General features: G+C 38.8%; 1 protein-coding gene across 1 annotated transcript; it reads left to right on the forward strand.

Moving 5' to 3' along the window:
* Positions 1–3,241: 3,241 nt before the first annotated feature.
* On the forward strand, positions 3,242–10,553 carry SOST (sclerostin). The gene is made up of 2 exons (XM_076356916.1): positions 3,242–5,703; positions 8,599–10,553. Exons 1-2 carry the CDS (start codon positions 5,484–5,486, stop codon positions 9,018–9,020), a joined length of 642 nt encoding a protein of 213 aa, XP_076213031.1. The 5' UTR covers positions 3,242–5,483; the 3' UTR covers positions 9,021–10,553.
* The last annotated feature ends 2,177 nt before the right edge of the window (positions 10,554–12,730 follow it).

A 12,730-nucleotide genomic window follows, 5' to 3' on the forward strand; every position in this document is an offset into this window, starting at 1 on the left:
TATTGGAAGAAATACACCTTTTTATTCTTCAGAAATTACTGCACACCTGCCCTTTGCTGTGAGATGTTCCTTACAAGCATGCTAATTGGGGAAGATTTTTTTTAAAATAACTATTTGTTGCAAATGGCAACACTGCATTTTTGGAGTTACAGCTAAAATAGCGTGATCTGGATTTACATTAATGTGTTTATCCTGAATAGCAGTGTGGTACTTTTTGCGTAGATAGCACTCTGGAGAAGGGATGGGGTCTCTGTAAAATATGCATCTATCATAGAACAAAGATATCTACTATGTCAAATCCAGCACAATGAAAGAAAAAGCAATAGCTTGGGTTTTTTGTACTTAAGAGTTAGTGAAGTTGGAGAGGGGGGAAGAGTGGAGGTGAGAAGCTATTAGCATTTTATAGCAAGGAACAAAGAAGAAAGTCCAGATAGATAAAATGATGATACATGTAAAACTAAATTCACCTTCTAGTCATGCTGAACTAAATCTTTCTCAGCCATTGCACAGGAGAGAAGTTTGTAACTAAAAATTAAGATTCAAAGCAAAAGCATTTTCTGAGTGCTTGCTTCATCCTTTGGTCCTACAGCTGAGACTACAATGTTGACAACAAGTGGTGTATCTAGCATGCTACTCTGAACCATAGGTACTGCCAGAAAATACTTCATGAGAGAATGTTGCAATATGTCACTGCTAAAAATTAACATTTCAGGAAGTTATTTCAAACTTAGAATTAATAGCATCTGAATGCAGGACTAGCAGCCACAACATGTTGTATTTGTAATTCCATTTTTGGATGTTGAGCCTGTGTTAGTATTGGACACATTTTTCTCCTACAACATGAGTATGCCTGGCTTACCTCTCCTGGTGATGTGAGAGTTAATCTTCTTAAAAGACTTTTAAAGATGAAAAGCACTGTGTATAAGAACACTACACGCTCCCTGAGTTGAAAAACAAACTTGTGTCAAATATATCTTCCTCCTGCTGAGCAAAGGAGAACAGCAGAAAGGATATTTGCAATGTTTGTTTTCAACATTTAAATATTTTCATTGAGCTGTCTTCTGTTGTCCAGAACCGATTAAATCTCTGATGCTAGAACTAGAACCAGGATTTTTTCCCTTCTTTTTTTAAATTAGTACTACTAGTTTACTATAATGTTTTTAGCACAGAGGGACTATCTAATGGAATCTCACTTAGTATAGCACAGAGGTTTCTTCTAAAATTACTTTCTGGGCTTTGCCAATGAGTAAAACTAAAAATAGAACAGGCCTGAGAGGTAACTTCTAAGGATTTTGTGAGAATTAGTGTCCTATTTGTTTCTTCTATTCTGCAAATAAATCCTGGAAATGCAGATTGTGTGAGTAGTTCGATTAAGTGTTGGGGTTTTTTTATAATTTTAATCCCAGTACGCCAAGGTTGCCGGCTAGCTGACTCACCAGATGGAGCTGTAGGCTTGTTATTCTTCACTAGATAGATAGTCATCATTCCATCCCTGAACAATGCTACTGTGTGAAACTAATGTATTCTTGTCTTATGACTGAAAAAGGCAAGCCACCAGAATGATTTATCAGTGCATTTGCTGATCTCTGGTGGGAGAATACTAAGATTCCATTTATTCTTGGCTACTTGGAGGAGATCACATCATAGCATTCAGACTGATATATTCACAAGGTAGTATGTGACTCAGCAAAATTCTTATGAGACAGATAAAAGTTGCTTGGGCAAGGGTGGCTTAGCAGCATCTTAGAAAAAGAACTGTTTGAGAAGCAAGTAAGTTCTTGAACATGTCAGAAACTGAATTCCTGGTGTGTAATTATAAGCCATTGTCCACAGATAAGCTTAATTACACACATATATCTTAGGGCCCGGATACCTAACAGAACACCCCTTGGCCCAGGTGTGAGCAGAGGGGGGTGCATAGTGAGCACCACAAGTTACAAGTGACAGAACCGATTTCAGAAACTGGTTTATACATGCCTGCCTTCATAGTACAGTGTTGCAATGCAAGCACGTCAGGACACAAGTCTGAGTCCAGAAAGCAGCAGCAATGGATTCAGGCTAAGTATATAATGCCAATTTACTCCTTGTACCTGCTCCCCTAATATGTCTGATTCCTTCTTAGAACAGCTAAGGGTGGTGGTTTTTCAGCTCAGAAAATAGCATCCCCGTTCTGAATATAGAAGATCTAAACTCAGGTCCACCCTGGTGGGGGAGAGTTCATTCTGAAAGCATCCTTGATGTCTTTTTTTTTTTTTTTCCTCTTGTGCTTCATTAACAGTGCAAAAATCAATTGTTTGTGGGGGGCTGCAGCCCAGACCATGTCTGCTTTGTTGCAGAAAGTACTGTGAGCAGGCAAGCAGCTACAGGACGTGGAAGAATGTTTTTGTAGTTAAGGAATCTGAATGTCTACGGGATTTGGATTCTTTTCTTGCCTCTATTAGGCTGCCCTCCTAGCTTGTGGACAAGAAGTTTTAAGCCGGAGGCTAAATATAGCTTCTGATTTTTACTTTCATAGATTTTTTTGGTATTATTTCTCCCAGTGGGTAATACAGATAAATGTTAAGACAGTTAATGGAGGGGATTGTTTAAGTACTTGGAGAAGCTACATCAAGAATTGTTTTATGTGACGATTAAGTGTGGTTCTCTGTACTAGGCCTACACTGATAGATTTTTGGAAATATTCTCTAGGCAGACACTACGTGAAAAGAAATTAAGAGAAACTGAGCTTTGATAGATACATACAATTCTGAAGGCATTTAAATACGGGAGTGAATAGGTAGCAATGGTTCAGTGCTTACCAGTACTCAATTTTCTTCTGCTCTCCTGTTCTATTTTTCAGCTGTACTCCATTGCGCCACAAGCTGATATCTCACTTTGGACAAGTTTGCTATTGGTGAATACCACTATAAGGTGGTATTCCTATCTGACAAAAACAATACCAAGCTAAAAATCTTTGTTTAGTTCCTGGTCATCCTTCCCTACTTGTTCAGTTAAAAAACAACAAAACAAAACAAAAAACCCACCAAAAAAACCCCCACACAAACAAACAAAAACCAAACCAAAACCCCACACCATTTTAGTCCTTTGAGGGCCATTAGAAGACCACACGTCAGTATTTCCAAATAAAAGAAAAAAATAGCTGTATTGTAAAGCCTGAAAGCAGAGCTTGAGATAATTGTACACAATTTCAAGTATAATTTAATTATGGTAGTCTAGCCTGTTCTTTGGGGGGGGGGGGGGACGGGACACGACACAAACCAAAACAACCCAAACCCCCAACCAACCTCTGCAAGGAAGGTAGTTCCACAGCTTTACAAGCTGGTGTCTTGTCTTTTCTTCAGAATCCTTTTTATTTGGTGGGCAATCATGTGATGCCCCTGTGAAGTTGTGTATCCCTTGCTGTTGAATAGATTTCACCCTTGCTGTTGAATAGATTTCACCTGTAGCTCTAAGTCAAAAATAGACTTACTCATAACTGAGAAAAATTATGCTTGGAAAAAATGTTTGCGATGGCTGAGTGTTTGGGTTTCCTGTATTTGTGAGACCATCATTAACTACTTTGAGTAAAGGAGGTAGTTATTAATGAAAGATAATCAGTGCTGCTGCTGCTGATTATAGGGAAAAAGGAATCAGCACATCTGAGGCAAATTATGTGACAACAGTCTCTATTAAAGAATGATACTCTGACTGGCTGTGGAGAAAAAAAAAAAACCCTTGCAAAAAGAAAATAGTGTGTTGTATCTCTCCATAAAAACAGAGTAATTTCTGAGATGGTAGGATGCATAAGATGTGGGCTGGAGGAAAGGGAACAGACAGTAAGGGCACACGGTTGTATGCAACACAATGCACGATTGCTTTTAGAGATTCTTTGGAATATTTGGAAAGGAGGGCTCTTCTGAGAATGCTAATCTCTATAATTTTGGGCAGAGAGAAAGGGTAGGAGAGAAAGCATGTCACAATATATTTCAGATGCTGTTATTTTAGGAAAGGACCACTGAAACTCAGTACCGCTAGTGCATCTGCTGTGTGTGTGTCTCTGTGTATGTGTAAGGCTGAAGAGGTGAAATGTCCTCGGTTCATTGCTGTTGTTTAAATCTATGATTTATCATCAAGGTCACACCAAGAGAGAATACACCTCCACTTTAAATTTGGTGACACCTGTTTTCCATGCCAGGGCAGAGGAATTGTCAGAATGGAATGCAAGCCTTAGGTAATGAGTCTTACAGTAGTATGGACAAGTCAGACAGTGAATCACTTTTGAATCTCTTTTCCATGAAATATTTTTATGAGGATGTATGTGACAAACATTGCAGTAACACGTATGGGTGTCCCTCTAGTGCTTTAAGCAAACATTTTGCATTCATTAGCTCAATGTAGTATCTAACCTTACTAAAAGCTGAGATGCTTTCCGATTAATGTATTTAGCCTGATATCATTTGCAAATAACTTGAAAGCGTTTGTGGTCTTGAGACAAAGAAATGATGCAACTATCACCACTATCATCTTATTTTTGTGAGGAAGAAGAATACCATAGATGAGATTTTAAAACATGACACATTAATACATCCTGGGCATAGGTGCCCTAGACATAAGATCATCAATTATTTTTGTTGGTTGCATCATGAATGGAAATCAGTCTGGTCATATTCTTGTGTTTAAAATAAGTAAATGTCCTATATTCAACAATTGCACAGAATGTCAGCAGAAGTAGTAGTATGCAATGAATTTAAAGCAAATGCTTTTTTTTAAAGTGATAAAAATGTGAGAAAGAGCACATCAAAAAGCATGATGTACAACATCCTGGCTGTTTACCCTAACATATTCCAAGTAGCCTATTTTTTAAGGAAAACTGAACAAAACAATTTCTCATTTTGAAAAGAAGCTCTTTCCTGTTTCTTCCAGTACCTTTGTGAAATAAAATGTGGAACTCCTTGTTTTGTAATGGAAAAAAAAAGCTACCCCCCCAATCATTTGCCTGCAGAGACTGAAAAGCGTAACTACTGAGCTATGGTTTCTAGATTTGCTTAATTTATACTGGGTGCAGGGGGGAAGAGGAAGAACAACAGTAAAAATAAAAAGTCTGAAAAACCTTTGGAAAAGACAATAGCCAAAGATTCAAATATGGAGGTAGAAGCAGGTTTTAATCATAACATTGTTAGAAAAAACTGCAGAAAGACTTGTCAGGTTGCAATTCATCCTAGTCTTGTCAATCACCATTATTGCCAGGCACAAAAATGAAGCTGAAGTGCATATGAGAAGTTTTTACATAGAAGTTGTAGAATATTGTCACTAACCCACCCCCACACACCCATTTTATTTCATACTGACAAAAGCTGAGATGAATGAGTTGTCTGGCCCTTCCCACTTTGTATAGTCATTGGCTGGCTTGGTTCTAAAAAGGATTTAAAAAAGGGGAATAATGTGCCTTTGCCTGGGATCTGAGACTGTCAGGGTGCTGAAAAGCTAATCTGTGAGCTGCCACCATGCAGATCTCTTGGGCTGTGTGCTCTGTCTGTGTCTTAATACAAATTGCATTTCGATCTGTGGAAGGGTGGCAGATGTTTAAAAATGATGCTACTGAAATCATTCCTGAGATCACTGAAAATACAGAAACACCAATGGAGCAGACTTTCAGCAACAACAACACAATGAACCAGGCAAAGCATGGAGGAAGACACATACCACAAGCTCCAGACCCTAACGGTAAGAAAAATAACATCATTATAACTGTTTTGGACCCTAATAGTTTGTAAAAGAATACTTGTTATCATATATGTTTGTTTATTAAAACCTTCAGGTGTGGACCTAATGCTGTAAGTGATAGGGAGTTACATCTACTGTTGAAGAACTGTCAGTGTAAACATTAGAAGGGAGTTTACTGATGAAAAACATAGTCTATCTGTTGAACGATCCTTAAGTACTACAATATGCATTCCTATTCTGCCCAGCTGCTCTCTGCAGACACAACTCCAATACATAAAACCTGTAGAAGATACTACTTAAATTTCTCTGTGTTTTGTGCTTGCAAGCACTGTGAGGAAATACCATTAGTCATCTTTCTCTCTTTGATGTTAGGATAGGGCAATGGGTTGACAGTGGAGATAATATAAATTCTTAATATTTAGAAAGAGTCACACTAGTGTTGTCTAAGCTTATACAGGAACAATGGCACATGGAGCTTGTATTCAGCTAGATGAGGGAAGTGTGCTGCTCACTGTCCTTTGTCAACAGCCAGATTTTCAGCCAGATTCCAGCAGCCAAAAAAAGCTGTTATGAACAGTTAAAGCATTCCCAAGGGGAATTCATGCCCAAATGAATTGGAGGGGACTCTATTTTGCAGAGGTGTGCAATCTTGGAATCAGTTTGGCTACTTCAACAGCACTGACATACTTCATAACATATTGTCACTGCATTTGGCCAAATGTCTAACATTAGCAATGATGCAAAACACAAGCTTTGTGAGAAGAGATGGAAGATGGGGAGTTAGCACCAGAGAAAGGTAGTTCTAAAGAAGTGTTCTACTGGCAAATAGGGCAAACTTGATCCTCCAGAGTGACACTTTTGGCTACCAAATCCATGTAGCAACAAGTCAAACTTACAGTTTCCACCATCGTGCACTGCAGATCTGAGCTAGCCTTCTTTTTCTGGGGACAACTGGAAGGGAATTGTGTTTTTCTGCTGCAGCTGTCAGTTAAGGTGTTTAAAACCATAGCATTAACAATATTTTAAAAGAAAAAAAAAATGAAGTCATGTTTTTGAGAGTGCGACTTTATAAAGGTCTTAAATCCCTAAAAGTGGGAGCACCCTGCTTCTCACAGGCAGCCCCACCACCCACCAGGTCAAGGCAGGTTGGTTTTGTTGTTACATCTGAATACCTTCATTTTTTAGCCTCTTACTACTCTGACATCAACTGGGGGGAATCCCACATGTCCCACTGATATGTGCATATTTTTTGAAGGACATTTACTTAAGAAAGAGAGAGTGAAGGAGACTGGACAGTTATTTGAGATATAAAATGGTCTTGCATACTTATTTTAACATCTTTAACACAAAGAATCAAACTGATGATCGAAAGTGGCGAGACCTTCCCAGGACACATGACGTTGCACCAGACCATGAATAATTTTGCAGTATGTGGAACCTGCACACATACAGGACAGGACATACATGCTCAGAAAATAAACCTATATAGCTGAGACAAATGCCCATATATTTAACTGTATCTGCCTATGTGCTATGGTGGTACAACACACCTGATTCAGAGCATTATTTTTTACATAGACAGACATAATTTCCTTAAATGTGTATGGAACTTGGGAGGATAAGACTAAGTGCACGTGGACTTCAGTTGTCAGCATTTTTGTCACAGCATTATGACAAGGATTGTTTCATTTCATTAATGCGGTCCTTAAAACTTTTAAAAAATGAAATCTTGCTAGCTGTACTTTGATAAATATAAACCTGAGCACTAAAAATCATGTTTCTGTACTTCACAGGAAAAACAAAAATTAAAATATCTGTACAAATACTGTTCTATCACTAATGACTCAGGGTCAGAATTCTCTATTGAGGGAATAGAGAATTCCCTCTAAGAAGGGAACCACCTTGTGCACAGCAAGGAGAATGGGTCTAACAGACACAGCCTTCTATTTGTAAGCTGGCCTTTGAGGATTTCCACCACAAGTAGCGTTCCTGAGTTAAGACGATCCTTTTGACTAAGAGAACATTAGCATGTGTTTATCTAGATGAAGTTCTTTGATAAACACCCTCAAAAATCAAATTCTGTGTCTTCCAAACAAGTCAATTAGCCAAGCATGTCATTTGGCAAAAGAGACGCCTTCGGAAAAAGTCTGTTCCTACAATTGGAAAGTTTTTCTAAATCCTTAATGCTAAAAAATCTTGTCTTTCCTAATGTTTCATTTGCCTATAGCTGTCCATTGAGAAAAAGGGGGAAAAAGAACCACTGTAAGGTTCCTAATCAGCCAGAAGATGCCTCTAGCTGTCTGAAGGAAGTTATATGGGACAAATGGGATTATCACAGAGAGCAGTAAACTTGGAAAACCTAGTGCCTGAAGAGTGGGAATTTCTTAGCACTGTTGTTACCTGCTGATTTCCCTAATCTGGAACACATTATGCTAGTTAAAAATCACTTAAGGAACACTTTCTTTGTTGCAAAAGAATTTAAATCTGGAGTCAACCTCTGTAGTCAACAAACTAGAGCAATGGGGGAAGGTTTTGCCCACAGGTAAATGAAGCCAGGAGAATCCCATCAAAATTTCCCATGAGGTAACTGCTGCTGCTGGGGTTACACTTCAGAAGCTGCACTGCCCACCTGCAGAACCCTGACATGGAATTTACCTAGTGGCAAGAGAAGGATTTTGTCCATCAATTTGTATATTGTTATTCAAGGGTCTCATGACTAGTGTAGCCAGATATTCAGAAGCTGCACGAGTGAGTCTTTGGAGATAGTCTTCCCAAAATCTGCCACTGAAGATGTCCAGCTTGTATCTAGCTCAGAATATCTGCTACAGAAACAAAAAAGTGCTTTCTCAAGGATGGGGAAGAAAGTAGTCAGTAATTAATGTTTCTTGTTTGCAGATGCTTCCGACTTCAGCTGCAGAGAAATGCGAACCACCCGCTATGTCACAGAAGGGCCTTGCCGCAGCATCAAGCCTGTCAAGGAACTGGTCTGCTCTGGTCAATGTGTCCCTTCGCACCTCCTTCCCAACTCTATTGGTAGAGGGAAGTGGTGGCGTCAGAATGCCCTGGATTATCGCTGCATTCCTGCTCACACTCGCATGCAGCGCATCCAGATGGCTTGTCCCGAGGAAGAGACTCGGACTTACAAATTCCGAGCTGTCACATCCTGCAAATGCAAGCGCTACACTCGCTACCACAACCAGTCTGAGCTGAAGGACTTTGGAAAGGAAACTGTCAGGCCTCAGAAGAACAAGAAGCCCCGTCTCTCCAGAGCCAGGAGCAGCAAATCTAACCAGCATGAGTTAGAAAATGCTTATTAGAAGGTGGCTCTGAGTGATACTGCCTAGCAGCTCTGGATGTTTTACAAAACATCAAATGGCACTCACAGGCCACAGCATGACATTCTGACTGCAGTAGGTTCCAATTCCTTCTGCTAAGCTGGGTCCAAGGCTCACATAGTCAAAAAAATCTGTCAGATTGTAGCAGTTATGGTCTGATAAGAGAATGAGATAAGCCGAGCTGGAGGGAGCAACACCTAAATTCAGTCTGAAAGGACAGGTACACCTTGGAGATTCACATGAGGTCATGTGGCTTGTACAAGTAGGAATGCAGAGGGAAGTGAAGCTGTTACGGCAACAATCACACTTTGTTAGAAGTTGTTCTACTCATGTTATGTGAAAAGAACACTGAGATCCCTTTCCCACTTTTATAAGTGCCATGATGCAGGACAAACATGTGATTAAGGAAGCACCAGCAGAGTTACCGCTCTCTGAATGAGTTGTAGAAAGTTAGTGATAGCAGGGATTTCAACAGTTATGGTGACTGAAGTCAAATTGTTGGGAAATTAACATCCTGTGAGATGTCCTCATGCTCCAGTTGTTTCCTCTAAAACACAAAAATCAAAATATGGCACTTGTGTTCTCAAAAGTGTGACAAAGCTATTTCATACTTTTGATTAAAAGACTGTAGGTTCAACAGATTCAAAAACTGAGATTTGACAACTAAAACCATACTTGTTTTAGGGACAATGATTTGTTTCAGGAACAATTAAACAAATTCCACTAAGTGGAGCAGATTTATGGAATAGATGCTCGTCTCAAACCAGATAACCTCACTGATGTTTGTCCTGTAAACAGCTAATGATATGCATAATTTAACATAAAAGATACTGATTATTCCTTATTTCCTAGAACACAATTGACTTTAGTATCAGCTTAGATATATCAATTTACTTTTTCTATTCTGTAGAGTTTGGATTATCTGGCCACACACTTTGTAGTGCTAAGACTGTGCAAGCCAAGTTCTGTAAGTAAGGTGCTGGTTCTGCATTAAAAGTGAGCCTCTGCTAATTTTAAAGTCATTAATTCCTCTAGACAAGTCTTTGGTGTGTGCAGCTTTGGTAAGTCTTTAGTTTGACAGCAACTTTCCTTTACTTAGCTTCTCAACATTCAGACTAATGTTTGTGTTTTTAACATTAAAGAATATTATTAGAAAGTGAATCGTCACATGCTGTATATATCCTGTAGAAGTGCTAAGCCTAGTGTCAGATGAACACAGTTTGGGATGAAGACAGTTCCTCACTGTTCTTATTTTCTATGTAGAGTTTATGCTGAAGTCATATAAACTATGGAAATTTGCAATGTTGATAGATTTTGCAATTATTTTATGTGGGAACAGAACCTAGAGAGAAAAGATATTGTTTCAGAAAGTGAATTACATATTTATTTTTTTTCTCAGAAATTATTTATGCAATGTTTTTCCTTGTAGAGAATGAGAAGTAATAATGCTTTAAAAATATTAGTCTGTTATTTTTAATTTTAAATACATTGTTAATAAAGTAGAAACAATGATTAATTATAGGAAGACTCATTGATTTTCAGCTATAGTATAAAGCTCATTTGCTGCAAAGCCAGTGAATTACAGAACAGTCAGGGTGTCGACTCCAATTTCTGTGATAGAGGGTATCAGGGTCCTTAATTCTCAGTCAATAACCCACACATCTAAAGAAACTCCATCCTGAATCTTCGTGCTCCAATGCACGACATTTCTCATGGAAAAAGTCTTCCTGTGCAGATGTGCAGCTCAGAACTATTTCAGTATTCTCATTTCTACTTCCCCTGGGGAAGAAAAACTCAGCCAATTTCAGTTTCCCTCCTACTCCCAGTGACATTTCCTGATTCATATGTTCACAACCTGATAAAGCCACCAAAGAAAACAAGAAGTCTGTGAACTGTCGATCAAGATTTCTTGATTGAAATCTGATTGTTTCAGATTTCTCTCATTGAAAAAAAAGAACTGTGGAATCCCCTTGCAAGTGCTGCCAAGCAAGAGTTAAATTTTTAACAATTTGATATTGTAGACCTATGCCCATTTTCATTTATAAGGCCATGTTCTTTAAGAAACAAAGACATTTTCCAATGAAGTCAGGGAAAACTGAGCTTGGACTGCACATAGTGTAATACAGCTGTAAAGATTAACAGCTTTTTCAAGACAGCCAGTAGATAAGGTGTCCTTTCACTACTATTAGTTGATACCTCATATAAAAACATAATACAAACAGTTGTCATACCTGTGACAACATTTTTCAGACATATCTTTGACTTTATGAATTTGGCACTTGGGGCTTGATTTTTAGAAACCAGCATGAACACCTGCAAGTGCTTCTTAAGTAAGAAAAGCAGTTCAGTTCCTCTGAAAAGCTATTCCACAGTCTCACTGGCATCTAAAGTTACTAGAATATTGTTTTTAAAATGCTGTGATAAGCCAGTGAAAGAGACTTACTCCACTTCATCTGAGACTTCATGCTGGATTCCAGGCAGTTCAGAAGTATAGGACCTGCTGCAGGTAAACCAGTAATACCTTTCTCCCAAATGTTTCACCTTGAAGACGTACTCTTCCAAAAAAAACCCCAATCCTCCCACACAGTTCTCTTCTACCAAAAGTGCAAAAATTTCCTGCTGTTAAGCTGCCATTCAGAATCCTGCAGTTTTCTGACTTAACAATGTAACGATTGGTTCTTTGCATGTTATAAAAGCTTTTACAAGAACACCAATGGACAGGGAGTCCTGAGGCACTTACTTATACTACTACGTTTCCTCTCAACGCCCATCCTGTTTACAGTTGCTTCTCACTGGTTTCTTACCACACGTTAAAAGTGGATTAGATGAGCAGTCTGCAGATATGCTTAGTCTTCTGTAACCTTACTCCTGAAACAGTCCCCTCCAACCACCTCTTTTGCAATTTATGTTATCAAGAGAGGAATGGGAAATAGTAGTGTTCTGCAAACAGCTGGAAAAATCAAAATGTGGGATGTTTCACAGAGGTAGACGGCTACATCCCCCCCTCAAATGTGGGTTCTTTTCAAATAGAGCATTTAGGTTGGTTGGTTGGTTGGTTTTCACACTTTTTTTTTTTTTTTAATCTCTAATAAAGGTGTACGTGATTTTAGCCTCAGATTAGTACATATTACTTACAGCTGTTAGTAGGGCTCTAGAACAAGACAGAAATTTAGAGAGTGACTTACTGGTCTAATAAACTATGTCAGTGTTTGCTGAAAGCTTTATTTACGACTTAAGGGACATGCTGTACAGAGGAGATGCCATCTCTAACTGGGGGTTTGGGAATGAGGGTCTGCAGGAAATTTCAGTTTGTCTTCCACACCAAATCTATACACTTCCAGTTCTTTCTGAAGAAAAAAGGTTGCTACTGTACACAGAGGAAATAACTGAAAACAGAGTGACTTTATAGATTGTCCTTACATCAGTGAAACATTACTAGACACAAGGCATACATGCAACAGGCTCTTTCAGAGTAACAAATACTCCAAAGGGGCTTTGTAAGGGGCAGAGACCTGCTGGGCGCTCCTTTTACAGAAGCATTAAATAGTTTTTCGTCAGGACTATAAACTCTTCAGGCAAGAGCGAATTTCTTCATTGTAATTTTTGCAATAAAATAGCACAATGGTATGTAGTGTAGGTGCTACTGAACTGTAAGTAGTAACAGGTCACTGAATTTACCTTCACTTGGCTGG

This window comes from Aptenodytes patagonicus, chromosome 20, assembly GCF_965638725.1.
Source record: "Aptenodytes patagonicus chromosome 20, bAptPat1.pri.cur, whole genome shotgun sequence".
Taxonomy (NCBI): domain Eukaryota; kingdom Metazoa; phylum Chordata; class Aves; order Sphenisciformes; family Spheniscidae; genus Aptenodytes; species Aptenodytes patagonicus.

What these genes read in the sequence shown, in the direction of transcription:
- SOST (XM_076356916.1), top strand. Translation starts at nt 5,484, where the DNA reads ATGCAGATCTCTTGGGCTGTGTGCTCTGTCTGTGTCTTAATACAAATT. An exon ending in ACAAGCTCCAGACCCTAACG is followed by an intron (nt 5,704 to 8,598) that starts GTAAGAAAAATA and finishes TCTTGTTTGCAG; the next exon opens with ATGCTTCCGACTTCAGCTGC.